This window comes from Oncorhynchus keta, chromosome 4 (genome assembly GCF_023373465.1).
Source record: "Oncorhynchus keta strain PuntledgeMale-10-30-2019 chromosome 4, Oket_V2, whole genome shotgun sequence".
NCBI classification, from domain to species: Eukaryota; Metazoa; Chordata; class Actinopteri; order Salmoniformes; family Salmonidae; genus Oncorhynchus; species Oncorhynchus keta.
In genome coordinates, this window is record NC_068424.1 from 32,018,026 (window position 1) to 32,038,546 (window position 20,521).

General features: G+C 42.7%; 1 protein-coding gene across 1 annotated transcript in view; it reads left to right on the forward strand.

Annotated features, from left to right (window-relative positions):
• Positions 1 to 20,521, forward strand: part of malrd1 (MAM and LDL receptor class A domain containing 1) — a 125,573-nt gene that overhangs the window by 87,783 nt on the left and 17,269 nt on the right. Inside the window, exons 22-25 of the mRNA XM_052506099.1 lie at positions 11,768 to 11,951; positions 17,062 to 17,190; positions 17,412 to 17,573; positions 19,671 to 19,828. Coding sequence (XP_052362059.1) covers positions 11,768 to 11,951; positions 17,062 to 17,190; positions 17,412 to 17,573; positions 19,671 to 19,828 — 633 coding nt within the window. The remainder of the gene's footprint in view (positions 1 to 11,767; positions 11,952 to 17,061; positions 17,191 to 17,411; positions 17,574 to 19,670; positions 19,829 to 20,521) is intronic.

A 20,521-nucleotide genomic window follows, 5' to 3' on the forward strand; every position in this document is an offset into this window, starting at 1 on the left:
TAGCTTTGCCATTGAAGCAAGCACACTTGTAGATGTTTTGAACACAGCCCTGCGTCACCACCATCACACAATTTGAAAAAACATTTGTGACCAACTTTTTAGTCATTTGTAACTTTTTTAAATGTTATGGGGGGGATTGCAGGTACAAAAACAATCAATGAAATGTATACAAAGATTACCCCGACCGTTCCCCTCCTCAGTCCCCATCCACTCTCCCACATCATCCCTCTCAAATCAAATCATTTGTCACATGCACCGAATACAACAAGTGTAGATCTTACCGTGAAATGCTTAATTACAAGCCCTTTAACCACCAGTGCAGTTTAAGAAGAGTTAAGAAAATATTGACCAAATAAACTAAAGTAAAAAATAATAAAAAGTAACACAATAAAATAACAATAACGAGGCTATATACTGTACAAGGGGGTACCTCTACCGAGTCAGTGTGCGGGGGTACAGGTTAGTTGAGGTACAGTGGCAAGAAAAAGTAAGTGAACCATTTTGGAATTACCTGGATTTCTGTGTAAATTGGTCATAAAATGTGATCTTCATCTAACAATTCATCTAACACCCAACACAGTCTGCTTAAACTAACAATTATACGTTTTCATGTTTTATTGAACACACCATGTAAACATTCACAGTGCGGGGTGCAATAACCTCAACCAAACGTTTTCTGTAGTTGCACAACGGTCAGGAGGAATTTTGGACCATTCCTCTTTACAAAACTGTTTTCAGTTCAGCAATATTATTGGGATGTCTAGTGTGAAGCATCCTCCTGAGGTCATGTCACAGCATCTCAATCGGGTTGAGATCAGGACTTAGACTGGGCCATTCCAGAAGGCGTATTTTCTTCTGTTGAATCCATTTTCAAATCAAATAAAATCCAATTTTATTGGTCACATACACATGGTTAGCAGATGTTAATGCGAGTGTAGTGAAATGCTTGTGCTTCTAGTTCCAACAGTGCAGTAATATCTAACAAGTATCTAAGAATTCCCCAACAACTACCTAATACACACAAATCTAAAGGGGCGAATGAAAATATGTGTATATATAAGTATATGGATGAGTGATGGCCGAGTGGCATAGGCACGGTGCAGTAGATGGTTTAAAATACAGTATATACCTGGGATATGAGTAATGTAAGATATGTAAACAATATTAAAGTACTATTATTTAAAGTGGCATTGTTTAAAGTGACGAGTGATCCATTTATTAAAGTGTCCAGTGATTGGTTCTCAATGTAGGCAGCAGTCTCTCTGAGTTAGTGATTGCTGTTTAGCAGTCTGATGACCTTGCGATAGAAGCTCTTTCTCAATCTCTCGGTCCCTGCTTTGATGCAACGGTACTGACCTTGCCTTCTGGATGATAGCGGTGTGAACAGGCATTGGCTCGAGTGGTTGTTGTCCTTGTTGCATTTTGTTGTTGATTTACTTTAGTTTTGAGAGTCGTTGTCCTGCTGCATCACCCAACTTCTGTTGAGCTTCAATTCGCGGACAGATAGCCTTACATTCTCCTGCAAAATGTCTTGGAAAAACTTGGGAATACATTTTTTCATCTGATAGTAAGCTGTCCAGGCTCTAAGGCAGCAAAGCAGCCCCAAACCATGATGCTCCCTCCACCATACATTACAGCTGGGATGTTGGTGTGCTGTGCCTTTTCTTCTCCACACATAGTGTTGTGTGTTCCTTCCAAACAACTCAACTTTAATTGAATCTGTCCACAGAATATTTTGCCAGTTGCAAACTTCAGACGTGCAGCAATGTTTTTTTAACAGCAGTGGCTTCTTCCGTGGTGTCCTCCCTCAAACACCCTTCTCGTTTAGTGTTTTACGTATCGTAGACTCCTCAACAGAGATGTTAGCATGTTCCAGAGATTTCTGTAAATCTTTAGTTGACACTCTAGGATTCTTCTTAACCTCATTGAGCATTCTGTGCTGTGCTCGTGCAGTCATCTTTGCAGGAGGGCCACTCCTAGGGAGAGTAGCAACAGTGCTGAACTTTCTCCATTTATAGTGGTCCTTCTGTAGCTCAGTTGGTAGAGCATGGCGCTTGTAACGCCAGGGTAGTGGGTTCAATCCCCGGGACCACCCATATGTAGAATGTATGCACACATGACTGTAAGTCGCTTTGGATAAAAGCGTCTGCTAAATGGCATATATTATATTATATATTATAGACAATTTGCCTTACCGTGGACTGATGCCGTGGACTGATGCCTTACCGTGGACTGATCTCTTTTGTTTGAGGCATGGTTCACATCAGGCTTCTTGTGAATAGCAAACTCAAATTTTGTGAGTGCTTTTTATAGGGCAGGGCAGCTCTAACCAACATCTCCAAACTCGTCTCATTGATTGGACTCCAGGTTAGCTGACTCCTGACTCCAATTAGCTTTTGGAGAAGTCATTAGCTTAGGGGTTCACATACTTTTTCCAACCTACAATGTGAATATTTAAAATACAATAACGTGTGTGTTATTATACACAGCCCATCTGTAAATGGCCTATCCAACCAACTACCTACCTCATCCCCATATTTGTTTTTGTTTTTCTGCTCTTTTTTCATCCTCATCTGCACATCTATCACTCAAGTGTTAATTAGCTCAATTGTAATTACTGTAATCCCGGAGAGGTTGTTCTCCTGTCACCACACGGCCAGGTATCTAACCTCCTCCCTATCTGCTGTCTTGTCACTGTTGGTGATCAGGCCTACCGTTGTTGTGTCATCGGCAAGTTTAATGATGGTGTTGGAGTCGTACCTGGCTGTGTAGTCATGAGTGAACAGGGAGTACATTAGGGGACTGAGCATGTTACCCTGAGGGGCTCCTGTATTTGGGGCGACAGGTAGCCTAGTGGTTAGAGCATTGGGCCAGTAAACGAAAGTGACAGCTGGTGCACGATATTTCAGGAAGTCTCGAGGTTTTGCTCGCCTGAGGGAGAGTATCTCATGATAAGCTGTAGATCACACTATCTACCAAGAGCGTTTTCATCTGTTTTTTCGTAGCTGTCTACATGCCACCACAGACTGATGCTGGCACTAAGACCGCACTGAATGAGCTGTATTCCACCATAAGCAAACAGGAAAACCCTCATGGAGAGTTAGCGCTCCTAGTAGCCGGGGACTTTAATGCAGGGATACTTAAATCCGTCTTACCAAATTTCTATCAGCATGTTAAATATGCAACCAGAGGGGAAAAAACTCTGCACCACCTTTACTCCACACACAGAGACGCACACAAAGCTCTCCCTCGCCCTCCATTTGGCAAATCTGACCATAATTCTATCCTCCTGATTACTGCTTAAAAACTAAAATTAAATCAGGAAGCACCAGTGACTCGGTCAATTAAAAAGTGGTCAGGTGAAGCAGATGCTAAGCTACAGGACTGTTTTGCTGGCACAGACTGGAATATGTTCCGGGATTCCTCTGATGACATTGAGGAGTACGCCACATCAGTCATTGGCTTCATCAATAAGTGCATCGATGACGTCATCCTCACAGTGACCGTACGTACATACCCCAACCACAAGCCATGAATTACAGGCAAAATACGCACTGAGCTAAAGGCTAGAACTGACACTTTCAAGGAGTGGGACTCTAACCCGGAAGCTTATAAGAAATCCCGCTATGCCCTCCAACAAACCATCAAAGAGGCAAAGCATCAATACAGGACTAAGATTGAATCGTACTAGACCGGCTCTGACGCTCGTCGGATGTGGCAGGGCTTGCAAACCATTACAGACTACAAAGGGAAGCACAGCCGAGAGCTGCCCATTGACACGAGCTAAACTACTTCTATGCTCGCTTCGAGGCAAATAACACTGAAACATGCATGAGAGCACCAGCTGTTCCGGAAGACTGTGATCATGCTCTCCACAGCCGATGTGAGTAACACCTTTCAACAGGTCAACATTCACAAGGCCACAGGGTCAGACGGATTACCAGGACGTGTACTGCGAGCATGTGCTGACCAACTGGCAATTGTCTTCACTGACATTTTCAAACTCTCTCTTTCGTAGTCTGTAATACCACCATAGTCCCTGTGCCCAAGAACACTAAGGTAACCTGCCTAATTGACTGCCAACCCATAGCACTCACATCTGTAGCCATGAAGTGCTTTGAAAGGCTGGTCATGGCTCACATCAACACCATTATCCCAGAATTCCTAGACCCACTCCAATTTGCATACCGCCCTAACAGATCCACAGATGATGCCATCTCTATTGCACTCCACACTGCCCTTTCCCACCTGGACAAAAGGAACACCTATGTGAGAATGCTATTTATTGACTACAGCTCAGCTTTCAACACCATAGTGCCCTCAAAGCTCATCAATAAGCTAAGGACCCTGGGACTAAACACCTCCCTCTGCAACTGGATCGTTGCTCCAGAGCCTTTCCATTCACCTTCACACTCCTGGGCCAGACTACACTCAATCATATGACCCACTGAAGAGATGAGTCTTCAGTAAAGACTTAAAGGTTGAGACCGAGTTTGCGTCTCTCACATGGGTAGGCAGACCATTCCATAAAAATGGAACTCTGTGGGAGAAAGCCCTGCCTCCAGCTGTTTGCTTAGAAATTCTAGGAACAATTAGGAGGCCTGCGTCTTGTGACCGTAGTGTACGTGTAGGTATGTACGGCAGGACATACCGGGTAGCCGGAAAGTAAAGCATTGCAGTAGTCTAACCTAGAAGTAACAAAAGCATGGATTAATTTTTCTGCATGATTTTTGGACAGAAAGTTTCAGATTTTTGCAATGTTACGTAGATGGAAAAAAATCTGTCGTTGAAACAGTCTTTATATGTTCGTCAAAAGAGAGATTAGGGTCCAGAGTAACGCCAAGGTCTTTCATAGTTTTATTTGAGACAACTGTACAGCCATCAAGATTACTTGTCAAATTCAACAGAAGATCTCTTTGTTTCTTGGGACCTATACAAGCATCTCTGTTTTGTCCGAGTTTAAAAGTAGAAAGTTTGCGGCCATCCACTTCCTTATGTCTCAAACACAGGCTTCTAGCGAGGGCAATTTTGGGGGTTCACCATGTTTCATTGAAATGTACAGCTGTGTTCATCTGCATAGCAGTGAAAGTTAACATTATGTTTTCGAATGACATCCCCCAAGAGGTAAAATATATAGTGAAAACAATAGTGGTCCTAAAACGGAACCTCGAGGAACACCGAAATGTACAGTTGATTTGTCAGAGGACAAACCATTCACAGAGACAAACTGATATCTTTCCGACAGATAAGATCTAAACCAGGCCAGATCTTGTCCGTGCAGACCAATTTGGGTTTCCAATCTCTCCAAAAGAATGTGGGGATCGATGGTATCCAAAGCAGCACTAAGGTCTAGGAGCACGAGGACAGATGCAGAGCCTCGGTCTGATGCCATTAAAAGGTCATTTACCACCTTCACAAGTGCAGTCTCAGTGCTATGATGGGGTCTAAAACCAGACTGAAGCATTTTGTATACATTGTTTGTCTTCAGGATGTCAGTGAGTTGCTGTGCAACAGCTTTTTTCAAAAACAATTTAGAGGAATGGAAGATTCGATATAGGCCGATTTAGTTTTTAAAATATTTTCTGGTCAAGGTTTGGCTTTTTCAAGAGAGGCTTTATTACTGCCACTTTTAGTATCCGGTGGATAGAGAGACGTTTATTATGTTCAACATAGGAGGGCCAAGCACAGGAAGCAGCTCTTTCAGTAGTTTAGTTGGAATGGGGTCCAGTATGCAGCTTGAAGGTTTAGAGGCCATGATTATTTTCATCATTGTGTCAAGAGATATAGTACTAAAACACTTGAGCGTCTCTCTTGATCCTAGATCCTGGCAGAGTTGTGCAGACTCAGGACAACTGAGCTTTGGAGGAATACGCAGATTTAAAGAGGAGTCCGTAATTTGCTTTCTAATGATCATGATCTTTTCCTCAAAGAAGTTCATGAATTTATTACTGCTGAAGTGAAAGCCATCCTCACTTGGGAAATGCTGCTTTTTAGTTAGCTTTGCAACAGTATCAAAAGGAAATTTCGGATTGTTCTTATTTTCCTCAATTAAGTTGGAAAAATAGGATGATCGAGCAGCAGTGAGGGCTCTTCGCTACTGCACGGTACTGTCCTTCCAAGCTAGTCGGAAGACTTCCAGTTTGGTGTGGCGCCATTTCCGTTCCAATTTTCTGGAAGCTTGCTTCAGAGCTTGGGTATTTTCTGTATACCAGGGAGCTAGTTTCTTATGACAAATGTTTTTTGTTTTTAGGGGTGCAACTGCATCTAGGGTATTGCGCAAGGTTAAATTGAGTTCTTCAGTTAGGTGGTTAACTGATTTTTGTCCTCTGATGTCCTTGGATAGGCAGAGAGAGTCTGGAAGGAAATCAAGAAATCTCATTGAGTTTGCCAATGACAAAACAGTGATAGGCCTGATCACCGACAATGACGAGAAAGCCTATAGGGAGGAGGTCAGATACCTGGCTGTGTGGTGCCAGAATAACAACCTCTCCCTCAATATGATCAAGACAATGGAGATGATTGTGGACTACAGGAAAAGGAGGACTGAGCACGCCCCCATTCTCATCGACGGGGCTGTAGTGGAGCAGGTTGAGAGCTTCTAGTTCCTTGGTGTCCGCATCACCAACAAACTAACATGGTCCAATTACACCAAGACAGTCTTGAAGATGGCATGACAAAACCTATTCCCCCTCAGGAGACTGAGAAGATTTGGCATGGGTCCTCAGATCCTCAAAGGTTCTACAACTGCACCATCGAGAGCATGGTTGCATCACCGTCTGGTATGGCAACTGCTCGGCCTCCGACCCAAAGGTACTACAGAGGGTAGTGTGTATGGTCCAGTACATCACCGGGGCCAAGCTTCCTGCCATCCAGGACCTCTATACCAGGCGGTGTCAGAGGAAAGGCTATAAAATTGTCAGAGACTCCAGCCACCCTAGTCATAGACTTCTCTCTGCTCCTGCACTGCAACCACTACTGGCGCACCAAGTCTAGGTCTAAGAGGCTTCTAAACAGCTTCTACCTCCAAGCCATAAGACTCCTGAACATCTAATCAAATGGCTACCCAGACTACATGAATTGCCACCTCCCCCCCTTTACGCTGCTGCTACTCTCTCTTATTATCCATGCATAATTCACTTTAATAACTCTATCCACATGTATATATTACCTCAATTACCTCGACTAACCGGTGCCCCCGCACATAGACTCTGTACCGGTACTGATACTCTTTAATTATTTGTTACTTTATATATTTTTCTTTTCTTAAAATTGCATTGTCGGTTAAGGGTTTGTAAGTAAGCATTTCACTGTGAGGTCAGAGTGAGGGATGCCACCTGTTGTAGTCGGCGCATGTGACAAATACAATTGGATTTGATCAGGCTTATCAGACAATTAATTTTGATGCACGTAGAATGGAGTCATGAGTGTGTGTTCCGTGGCAAATTGTCTTCACAATACCAACAACAGACTCATTCTGTTCAGGACAACCCAGGGTATAACCCATGTCATCCTTGTATCTGTACATTAAACATAGCAATCATAGTAAATTACATCCCACTGTCAATTCAACATCTATTCCACGTTATTTCTGCTTAATTTCATTCAAATAACTTGGAAAAAATGTTAATTCAACCAGTGTGTGCCCAGTGGGATAAGTTTTCAAATATGGAAAAGTGATGTGCACATTTGGATGTGTGGTTTGCTTGTAGGATATCAAAGTGGTATTTATTATAATTATCCAACGTCTAATCTTTCAGAACACCTTGAATCCTCTCAATTTACAACATTTCCCTCACTCTGACCGCAACAAATGTGCAAAATTTGCCCAATTAGCAGAAGGAATGGGGGCATCTTCTTGTGACACGCAGTGCTCAAGTTTCTAAGGCTGTCAGTCAAAACCCATACAGCGATGTGAAGCGGAAACCTGAGCTCTGACGTCATGTATAACATGTTACTGTATAGCCTCTGCGTTCCAATGTCGGCAAGCTTTACACCACCCCAGCGGACGCTTGGCATTGCGCATGGTGATCATCCTATGACGGTGCCATGTTGAAAGTCACTGAGTTCTTCAGTAAGGCCATTCTACTGCCAATGTTTGTCTATGGAGATTGCATGACGGTGTGCTTGATTTGATACACCTATCAGCAACGGGTGTGGCTGAAATAGCCGAATCCACTAATTTGAAGGAGTGTCCATATACTTTTGTAAAATATGAAATCAAATATTGTTAAAAAAAATTGGGGTGCCAAAATAATATCACTCACTGTCCAGTTGTGGCCCTCAAGCCGCATTTTGCCGACTTCTGGCTTACAGTGCACTTGTGATGGCAGAGTTTGCAAAAAAAATGCCCTCTGGATTGATACAAATCATCATGAAATCAATTGGCCGTTGTAGGCCTACTCTGCAGATAACATTAAATTGGGAAGGTTTTTTTTTTTCAAACAGTGCATGATGACTGTATTGTGCAACGCAAAGATTCAACCAAGACATCGGACCAAACTTTTTCAATAACTGGTTTGCATACCCAGAGCAGAGCGGCACATTTTGCTGAGGGCTGATATAAATACTATGCATGCCAGAGGAGAGACTGACTGCATCACTTCTTCTTTTTATAAGAAACATCAATGTGTTGAAAATCCCAACTCGTTTGCATAGTCAACTTACATACAGCTCTGACACACACACACACACACACTTATCCCACCAGACATGCCACCAAGGGTCATTTCACAGTCCCCAAATCCAGAACAATTTCAAGAAAGCGCACAGTATTATATAGAGCACTAATTTCATGGAACTTCCCTCCATCTCATAAACAGCAAACCTGTTTTTTTTTAACAGATAAAGCAACACCTCGTGGCACAACGCCTCTCCCCTATTTGACCTAGATAGTTTGTGTGTATGCATTGATATGTAGGCTATCTGCTTTCATTTTTTAAAAATGTATTTCTGTTCTTGTCTATTGATGTTCTGTTTTATGTCATTCTGTATTATGTTTCTTGTTTAAGGTGGACCCCAGGAAGAGTAGCTGCTGCTTCTGCAACAGTTAATGGGGACCATAACAAAATACCAAAATACCAAATACCCATTGTTGCCTTAGTTAGCATTAACTGGTTGATTTCATAAGCTGAAATGTCTTTCCTACACCTACTCTACTGGCTACCGATGTCGTTCTTTAAGATGCTCCGTGCTACAACCTAACCTAATTGTTTTTAATCTACACACAATATCCCATAATGAGAAAGAAAAAACAGGTTGAATTTTTTTTGCTAATTTCTAATAAAACTTTTTAAAAAAGAACACATTTGCATAAGTATTCAGACCCTTTACTCAGTACTTTGATGAAGCAACTTTTGTCAGCGATTACAGCCTTGATTCTTCTTGGGTATGACACTACAAGCTTGGCACACCTGTATTTGGTGAGTTTCTCCCATTCTTCTCTGCAGATCCTCTCAAGCTCTGTCAGGTTGGATCGGGAGCGTCGTTGGACAGCTATTTTCAGGTCTCTCCATCTCTCTATTACTTTGCTCTGTTCATATTTCCCTCGATCCTGTGCCTTTTACTGAAGAGTGGCTTCTGTCTGGCCACTCTACCATAAAGGCCTGATTGGTGGAGTGCTGCAGAAATGGTTGTCCTTCTGAAAGGTTCTCCCATCTCCACAGAGGGACTATGGAGCATTGTCAGAGTGACCATCGGGTTCTTGATCACCTCCCTGACGAAGGCCCTTCTCCCGCAATTGCTCAGTTTGACACTGATTTCTCAGTTTGACTTCTAGCTAGGTGGCTAATGTTAGCTGGCTTGCTAACATTTGCTAGGCTAGAGGTTAGGGTTAAAAGTTAAGGAGTAAGGTTAAAGGGTTAGGGGAAGGGTTGGCTAAAAGGATTCAGGTTAGGGTTAGGTGAAGAGTTAGTATAAATGGTTAGGGTTAGGGGAAGGGTTTTCTAACATACTAAATAGTTGCAAACTAGCTAAAAAGTAGTAAGTAATTGAAAAGTTGCTCATTAGGTAAAATGCTAAAGTTGGCCGTGATGAGATTCAAACTCGCAACCTTTTGGTTGCTAGACGTTCACATTATACGCCCCCACCCATCTACCCCAAACAACCACCCTCCTTTCGTTTTTGCCTTAAGTAACCATTTGTTTTATGTAACCATACCAAACGGAAAATATCAACCTAAATGGAGTGCCTCGGATTTACGTACAGAATAATACTGAACGCTGTAAGACCAGGTTGCACAACCAGTTGAGAACGGCCCTCTCCTGCTACTTGTGCTCTGCGATGTGTTGGCTGCTTTGTGCATGAGTTCTCTATTGTACTACATAATTGATGCAGCGTACTGTATACATCCGCTACACTACTTTGATATGCATCAGTGAGGATTAAGAAGTGAGTATACACAATACCCACTGAAAAACTAAGTTTGTATGTGGCTTATTCCTGCATATAGCCCCCACTACACCACTGAGACCAACTTTCCTACTGCATTCATGGGGTGATATAGGGTTAGTATATATATATATATATATAGAGATTTTTTAAAAGTTTTAAGTGGAGTGACCACTGAATCCCAAATTACCCCCTTAATCGCAGAGTGATGAAGAAATAAATCCAAAAGCTAAATTATGCCTGAATGGACAACTGAACGGGATGTTCTTTATTACTGTGTGGGTGGAGAAAATATAAGAAACAAATACTAATGTATCTATACATGTAATCTAACATAGTTAATTAAGACAGAATAACTAGGGCCCAGAGATTTTCCTGAACACCTATTATACGCTAGGGCCTGGTTTAAACACACACACACAGTCAGGAAAAACTCTTGTCCCTAAACTAACATTAGCATGTTTAATGACATTTTGCCTGATTTGACTGGGGAAGTGTCCAACTGCAACTCCACAGCATTATGTTCAAAACCTGAGAATCTCGTCTGTCGTGATATGCAGTACCCCGCTCTAAGTCGCATTCATAATTTCAGCTTTATTAGGATATCATTCAGTGCCTCTGCAGTACCATGGGAAAAGACACAAAGGATTGACCAACTAATGCTATTGGCCTGGATTTTAATCTGTTCCAGGTGTGGCATGAGTCTAATACATTAAAGATGACTGGGTTGAGACCCAAATGGCACCCTATTCCTTAAATGGCAGACTACTTTTGACCAGAGCCCTATGGAATAGGGTGCGGTTTGAGACTGGACCTGGGAAAGAACCGGCCCGTTACAGATTTAATAGGAGGTCTAAGGGCAAGAGCATTCATTACTGTGATGTTATGCTAATGTGACTATAATGACTCTTCTTAAATGACCTCCGTGCTACTCGGCGACGGAAAGCGCTCCATTACTCGGCCTCAATTCAATGCAACCTCATATTCTGGACTCCTCCATACTGTATGTGATCGAATGATCTGGGCTCTGTATGATTACATTACAGAATAATCAGTGGTGCTGTACATTTTCATATAAGTCACTTTTGAATGACTCCGAGTGGGTCATTTATATACACTATATAGGTTATAGAACAGGGCTGTCAAACCCTGTTCCTGGCGAACTACCCTCCCGTAGGTTTTTGTTTCAACCCCAGTTGTAACTAACCTGATTCATCTTATCAACCAGCTAATTATTCGAATCAGGTGTGTGAGATTCGGGTTGGAGCGAAAACCTTCAGGACGGTAACACTCCAGGTCGAGGGTCGGAGAGCCTTGCGGTAGAATAATCAATGTACAGCCTCCATTGTGTTTGACCTCTCTACACCTGACCTCTCCACAGACTGAGAACAATGGGGTGACGGAGGTGTGGAACAAGACCGGGAACCAGGGGGAGGAGTGGAACCGGGCGGAGGTTCCCCTGCGGAAGTTGAGGAACTTTGAAGTGGTCTTCGAGGGGATACGCTCCAGAGACGTGAGCGGAGGGGCTGCGCTGGATGACCTCCTGTTCAAAGACTGTGACCCCAGTAAGTGAGCCATGCATCCACAACGTGAACGTTTTCTGTACAACAGGTTCTACGGTGTCCATATTAGGACACAGCCTCAGTCTCATCAGGACTTCTATCACATCTTTATACATCTCTGTCTTATATGTCAATACACACATGTCAGGTGTGTACTGTCTTTCTCGGGAATCTCCTATCAGGATTGGATTTGTTACTCTGTGTACTAGGAGTTACTCCTAGAGATACTCTTGGTACTGACACAGTTCTGCAATGCACAATGTAACTTTCTCTTGGAACGGCTCGCTCTAGTCTTGTCTTTGAAGATGTTCCGGACACAGAACATGACTCTAAAAACCATTCTCCCTCGAATCAGGGATTAAAAATGTACAAGTTCATTAGAAGTGAACAGAAGTTCATTGGCTAGCTCCTACGAAGCCCCCGGGATCCTCTGACAATATGGAAATAAATATATAATTCCCTGGCATGAAAATAAATTGAATTAGTTTTAAGTCATGTCAGCTTCTATGCCTTGAAATTGGAGTTGAACCCATTGGAATCTGTAGAGAAAAGCAACAAAAGGCCAGACTAGCACCTGAGGCTAGATTCACTTTTAATAATGTGGATAAAGGACATTCAAGTAGTCCAGCAGCATCTAAATGCGCATCGCTCTTCAAATCAAATCAAGATGTATTGGAAAGTGTACACATACAGTATTTGCAGGTGTTATGGCAGGTGTAGCAAAATGCTTATGTTACTAGCTCCAACAGTGCAGTAGAATGTCTTGCAAATACAATACAAATCCTCAAATAAAAATAAAACATCTAAACAAGAAATCAAGAAATAACTATCTAGGTAGATACACTATAAATACAGAAGTATGTGGACACCCCTTCAAATGAGGAGATTCGGCTATTTCAGCCACACCCATTGCTGACAGGTGTATAAAATCAAGCACACAGCCATGCAATCTCCACAGACAAACATTGGCAGTAAAATGGCCTTACTGAAGAGCTCATTTCTACGTGGCACCATCATAGGATGCCACTTTCCCAACAAGTCAGTTCGTCAAATATCTGTCCTGATAGAGCTGCCCTGGTCAACTGTAAGTGCTGTTATTGTGAATTAGAAACGTCTCGGAGCAACAACGGCCCAGCTGCAAAGTGTTCGGCCACACAAGCTCACAGAACGGCACTGCCGAGTGCTGAAGCACGTAAAAATCGCCTGTCATCAGAAGAACTGTTTGTCAGGGAGCTTCATGAAATGTGTTTCCATGGCCCGAGCAGCTGCACACAAGCCTAAGATCACCAGGCGTAATGCCAAGCATTGGCTGGAGTGGTGTAAAGCTTGCCACAATTGGACTCTGGAGCAGTGGAAACGCATTCTCTGGAGTGATGATTCACACTTAACCATCTGGTAATCCGACGGACGAATCTGGGTTTAACGAATGCCAGGAGAACGCTCAAATGTGTAGTGCCAACACTAAAGTGTGGTGGAGGAGGAATAATGGTCTGGGGCTGTTTTCATGGTTTCCGGCTAAGCCCCTTAGTTCCAGCGAAGGGAAATCTTAACGATACATCATACAATGACATTCTAGACAATTCTGTGCTTCGAACTTTGTGGCAACAGTTTGGGGAAGGTCCTTTCAGCATGACAATGCCTCCATGCACAAAGCGAGGTCCATACAGAAATGGTTTGTCGCGATCGGTGTGGAAGAACTTGACTGGCCTGCCCAGAGCCCTGACCTCAATCCGATCGAAGAACATTGAGATGAATTGGAATGCCGACTGCGAGCCTAATCACCCAACATCAGTGCCTGATCTCACTAATGCTCTTGTGGCTGAAAGAAAGAAAGAAAGTCCCCGCAGCAATGTTCCAACATCTAGTAGAAAGCCTTCTCAGAGGAGTGGAGGGTGTTATAGCAGCAAAGGAGGGACCAACTCCAAATTAATGCCCATGATTTTGGAATGAGATGCCCAATGAGCAGGTGTCCACATACTTTTGTGTGAACCTTTTTATTTTATTTTATTTATTTTATTTAACCTTTATTTAGGCAAGTCAGTTAAGAACAAATTCTTATTTACAATGACAGCCTACCCCGGCCGGATGTGATGCAGCCTGGATTTGAACCAGGTACTGCAGTGTCTTAGACCGCTGCACCACTCGGGAGCCCACCTGCATACAGGTGTCCACATACCTTTGGTAATTTAGTGTACATAAAAAAATGGACACGTTGCATTCAAATTGCCAAATGCAAAACTCATATATGTGTTCGTTGTCCATAGCTTATGCCTACCCATACCATAACCCCACCTCCACCATGGGCGGGAATTCACAACGTTAACATCACCAAACAGCTTGGCCTCCCAATGTCATACACATGGTCTGCGGTTTTGAGGCCGGTTGGACGTACTGCCAAATTCTCTAAAACGACGTTGGAGGTGGCTTATGTTAGAGAAATTAACATGCAATTCTCTGGCAATAGCTCTGGTGGACATTCCTGCAGTCAGCATTCCAATTGCACGCTGCCTCAAAATTTGAGACATCTCTGGCGTTTTGTTACCAAACTGTACATTTTAGTGTCCTTTTATTGTCCCAAACACAAGGTGCACCTGTGTAATGATCAGGCTGTTTAATCAGCTTCTTGACACGCCACACCTGTTAGGTGGTTGGATGATCTTGGCAATGGAGGAATTTGACAGTTTGACACACTCAACACACCAGCTGCTGTGTGAGGAATATAAGCCACCTGCTTGAATCTGTAACACCCCCCACCACCAGACACATCATCAAAACCAACATCAAAACAGCTTCATTTTCTCAGATTAAATCTGTTATTTAGTAGTAATGATATGGGAAAAAGATAAGTGTAGTAGTATAACCAAGAGAATCATGTAGTAGTATAACCAAGAGAATCATGTAGTAGTATAACCAATAGGATAGTGTAGTAGTATAACCAAGAGAATAGTGTAACCAAGAGAATAATGTAGCAGTATATTCAAGTAGGTATTTTCCCATTTCAGCTTGCTTCCGTTTGGTTCCTACTGCTTTTTATTGGGAGGCTCTGCAACAGACAGGTATTCCACATTAGTACAACCTTACATTAAGCAGGGGCTGACAGAGGGCATTGCAATGTGTGGCAACTGTCCAGACCCCTGCAATGCTCCCTCCAACACACAGTCACACACACAGACACACACACTTTCATCAAACAAGCTTTATTAACTCAAACCCAGTCTGCTCTCAAATTGCTCATACTCTCATTTTTCAGGTTCTATAGACATTCAATTAAAATAGTCAGGTTTGTCTTTGCTTGTCAACTTGCAAAAGGGTTTTTCCTTGTTTCTGTAGCCTTGATGGAGGTGCCTTCAGAAAGAGGTGCCTTCATAAAGAGGTGCCTTCAGAAAGAGGTGCCTTCAGAAAGAGGTGCCTTCAGAAAGAGGTGCCTTCATAAAGAGGTGCCTTCAGAAAGAGGTGCCTTCAGAAAGAGGTGCCTTCAGAAAGAGGTGCCTTCATAAAGAGGTGCCTTCAGAAAGAGGTGCCTTCAGAAAGAGGTGCCTTCATAAAGAGGTGCCTTCAGAAAGAGGTGCCTTCAGAAAGAGGTGCCTTCAGAAAGAGGTGCCTTCATAAAGAGGTGCCTTCATAAAGAGGTGCTTTCATAAAGAGGTGCCTTCATAAAGAGGTGCCTTCAGAAAGAGGTGCCTTCAGAAAGAGGTGCCTTCAGAAAGTATTCACACTCACACTTTTCACTCACACATTTTCCACATTTTGTTGTGTTACAAATTGTGCTTAAAATTGTTTGGTTTTTTATCTACACAGAATACTCTGTAACGTCAAAGTGGAAAAACATATGATATATTTTTTAAAGATTGATGAAAAATAACACACTAATATTGATTCGATATATATTCAAGCCCTTGAGTCAAAACATGTTAGAATCATCTTTGGCAGCGATTACAGCTGTGAGTCTGTTGGGATAAATCTAAGAGTTTAGCACACCTGGATTGTACAATAATTGCCCATTTATTCTTTTTTAAACTCTTTAAGCTCTGCCAAGTTGGTTGTTGATCATTGCTAGACAACCATTTTCAATACTTCCCATAGATTTTCAAGCCGATCTAAGTTAAAACTGTAACTAGGCCACTCGGGAACATTCAACGTCGTCTTGGTAAGCAACTCCAGTGTATATTTGGACTTGTGTTTTAGGGTATTGTCCTGCTGAAAGGTGAATTTGTCTCCCAGTGTCTATTGGAAAGCAAACAAAACCAGGTTGTCCTCTAGGATTTTGCCTGTACTTCGCTCTATTTTTTATTTTTATCCTAAAAAACTCCCTAGTCCTTGCCGATGACAAGCATACCCATAACATGATTTAGCCACCACCATGAGTATTACTTTCGTGCCTTAATGCAAACAGAAGTTATGTTTTTGAATATTTTTATTCTGTATACACTTTCTTCTTTTCACTCTCTAATTTACAGTGCCATCAGAAAGTATTCATACCCTTGACTTATTCCACATTTTGTTGTGTTTCAGTTCAAAATGAGTAAAAAAATACAATAATTCGCACCCATCAACACACAATACCCCATAATGACAAAGTACTTAAAAAAAATCTAAATTACGGAAATATCTCATTTACAAAGATATTCACACCCCTGAGTCAAAACATTGTACTTAGCACCTTTGGCATATACACACACACACCTCTGATCCACCTGATCCCGGTCTCTCGTGTTCTGTACTTCCTCTTCTCAAACAAGTGGCTGAGCTGCAGGAGGATGCTTTGAGTGTGGTCCTAGTTTGTTGTTGTGTAACCGGTCCTGAACACAGAGGTGTGTGCTTTCCTCTGTTAGGCTTCCTGACTGCTCAAATGCTCTTGCACACACCTTGAGGACACGTCATCCAGAGCTTCGCCTCATCTCAGCACACACTCAGCACACACTCTCTGATTCTTATTCAGGAACATTGTCTTTTGATTCACTATGGGGGAGGGGTTCGTTCAGCTTGGTAGTTGGCTCACAGCAGAAACAGCCTCTAACAGAGGAAACAGCAAAGGCTGTCTTGTTATGGTGAAAGACGTCCGTGTATGTTTTGAACATGTGCAAGCGTGTTTGTGTGTCTGTGTGTGGTCCAGGTGCAATGGTGCCAGCGTCATGTCCGGCGGTCACAGACTTTGTGTGCCAGAGCGGTGACTGCATCGAGTCCCACCTGGTGTGTGACAGCAAGGCCGACTGTGCAGACGAGTCGGATGAGGTAGACTGTGGTGAGTAGAGCTAGCTCTGGTCCAGGGAGTTACGTGCGGCTTGCTGATGGCTCAGAGTCAGCAAGCCGCAGGGAACGCCCTGGACCAGAACTAGGAAGTACTGAACTATACAATAGAGAGCTATTAAGGAGTCATCTGCAACTTTGCTATTTCTTTGCCCTCTCTGTCTTTCTCACTCTCTTGCTCTTCCTCCCTCTACCCAATCTCTCTCTCGCTTCCAGGCTACATTGTAGGCCTACCAGGTGCCTGTAACTTTGACATGCCAAAGGATATGTGGGAGGAGACCTGCCAGCTAACTCAGGACCCTGATGATGACCTTGACTGGAGGATTGGTCAGAGGAGAGACACCCCAGGAACTGGACCCCCCTTTGACCACAGCCCTGGTCAGTACTGCCCTCCTTGGACATTGAGATTTTACTGACCACGCTCTGAAAAAATCTGGGTTAAAATTTGGTAACCCAGCGCTGGGTAAATATTGGACAGAACACACGCTGGGTAGTTGGGATTACCCAAACATGGGTTAATTTAACCATCACTTGAGATATATCACTTTCATGCTGGGCTGACCCAGCAGCTGGTTCTTTTTAATGCAATGTTATTTACAGGAGGCATGGCTTATTAGGGGCGTGGCTTTCAGATAGTTATTTTTTGCTACCCGTGAGAGTAAATGTCATTCTTGATCATCACGTTAAGTTGGTACAACCCACGTTAGGTTGAACAATCTAACCTTTCTATTTTTAAAGAAAACAACCCAACTAATGTCCCCAACCCAGCATTTGTTCTGAGTGCACATGGTCTGAACAGGTAGAATAGCATATAACTTCAGTTGTTCCGGAACAAATGACCTGAAAAGGACAAATAGGCTGTAACTAACAGATCACATGTCCAGGGAAAACTCTGGGTTCTATACCACTACAGTAGTGGGATGCGTCCCAAATGCATCCCAACCTATTCCATATACAGTGCTCTACTTTTGACCAGCACCCTATTTTCCCTGGTCCAAGTAGTGTACTACAAAAGGGAACAGGGTGCTATTTGGGACACAAGCCATGGAGTATCATTCTGCCTGTGTGCCTGAGTTCAGGGAGTCCATTACTTATTAGTTCTGTATACCACACAGAATGCAATCTTCTGTGGCTGGTTTTAAGACGCTCCCAAAGCATTGGAGCAGATTGACAATGTTCCTGTGGCAATGAGAGGATTTCCGCACAGGAAATTCAGGCATTCTTCCGTTTATTAGGAATCTAAAGGGGTATTTACAGCTGTTTGGATTGTGTACCATTAAAAAAAACACAGTTGCCCAGGCTAGTGTTTGCCTGGACACACACCAAGTACAAAGCTGGCCTTTACACCATCCAATGATGCATTACATCACAACAAGTCGACCCATGAACTTTACAAGGACAATCGTTGTTATAGTGGAACACATTCATCCAGAATGTAGAGAATATTCCCTTAGGGCTCTGGTCCAAGGTAGTCCAAGATAGTGCACTATATAGGGACTAATGTATGGACACAAAATGCTATACCTTCTGGATGAATGTGTCCACTATAACAACGATTGTAGGTTGCCATTTGGGACGTAGCTCGTAGTGACTGGCCAGCCAACTCATAGATTGTGGAGATGAATGTGGACACCAGGCTCTGTGGCACAGGCTGACCTTATGATCTCACTGGGGAAGGCAGATCAATGGGCCTAGCCCGCCGTATCACATACACACAGTCAGGCAACACACACGCGCGCATGCACACACACACACATGCACACACACACACACACATACTGCTTAGATAGTCAATAAAGAAAAGAGAGAATACAGAACATCACACAAATGTGGTGGAACTCTCTTACTTCCACCATCAGAATGGTAGGGGTGGAGAGGACATGCATCCCCTAGTCATGCATTAGCTGATTTACCGTTGCATTTAAAAGCTGATTAAAAGTTTAGAAGACAATAAAAACCAGCACACAGCTCTTTCCTAGAATGAAAGAGACAGAAATGAGGAATAAAGAACTTTGAAGATTCTAGAAGATTCTCCAGGGAAATATAGTATTTTGGGTGGGAATATTGTGGTGTGGGACTCACCACGCATTGAGACGACCCCAAATCCCCTCTAGCTCATGTGGAAAACTCCTACTTAGTTCTGGCGTCGCCTCAGTGGCCTCTCAGTCTCAGTCTAAGAGACTAAATAGAAGCAGATCAGAAGAATCCTCTCAGCACAGCATGCCTGCAGGAAACAGGCTTTAAGACAGTAACACCGTCTTCAGAAAATGTTCTTTGACTTCCAGTTGTTTTGGGTGGTCCGATACTGTTCACATTTAGGGCAGAGAGTTGTCATATGACCTTATCAGGAAATATTCTGGGTCTAAGTTTGAACCTGTAAGCACAGCTAGTCTCCAACACATTCAATTTTGACTCACTACTTGGAGAAATGACTAGAGACGTATGCGGTTGCATATTTCTCTCAATGATCCACAGGTGGAGAAGGGAAGTTTCTGTATGTGCACTCTGCCACAGAGAGAGAAGGTGACATCGCCAAGGTTACGACGCGGAACCCATTCCCGGCCAGTATTGGCCTATGTCACCTACGATTCTGGTTCTACATGCATGGATCAGACAGGATGGGGACGTTAAAGGTAGGAGGAAAGCTTAAAGGCAGTTCAGTATTTTACATAGATGGTTCCCCCATAACTTCCTTTGTTCTGTAGCTAGCTATTTTAGGAAAACCGAACCATGGACTACCAATTCTCCTTGCCTAAAGACTCCTTTCAGGCTGAAGAACCATCCAACATTAAGTAGTAATCAATTTCCCCTTTAAGTCATGCCCTAATAAATACTTTTGTTGTCATATTTGATCTGTCTTTTCCACCGCATAAAACTGAAGTTGGTTGAAATATCAGTTTAATCCATAGAACAAATTTTACATCAAATATGATGGTTAAACTCAAATTTACTAATTGATTAAATGTTTTTTATTTTTTTTTATTTTATTGTATTATTTTTTCTAAATTATATAATAAATAGGACTGGTGGTGTTATGTCACACATGCAGCTACCAAAAATATATGGAAATGTCTGCTCTACTCAAAATTACAACCAACTCATTTTAACGGAAAAAAATGAAAGAGGCAAGTGGAACGGGGAGAAAGTAAGGAACTTGTCTGCCGGCCCTGAATTAAAGACCAAAATTGGTTAAAGAAAATTGTGATGAATTTTAAAAAAAGTATACCAGATGAATTTAAGGATCAAAAAATTGACAGCTGTGCCATATAGATTTCAAAATAGTTGGGAAGAGATTTTCAATGTACCGATTCAATGGCACATGGTTT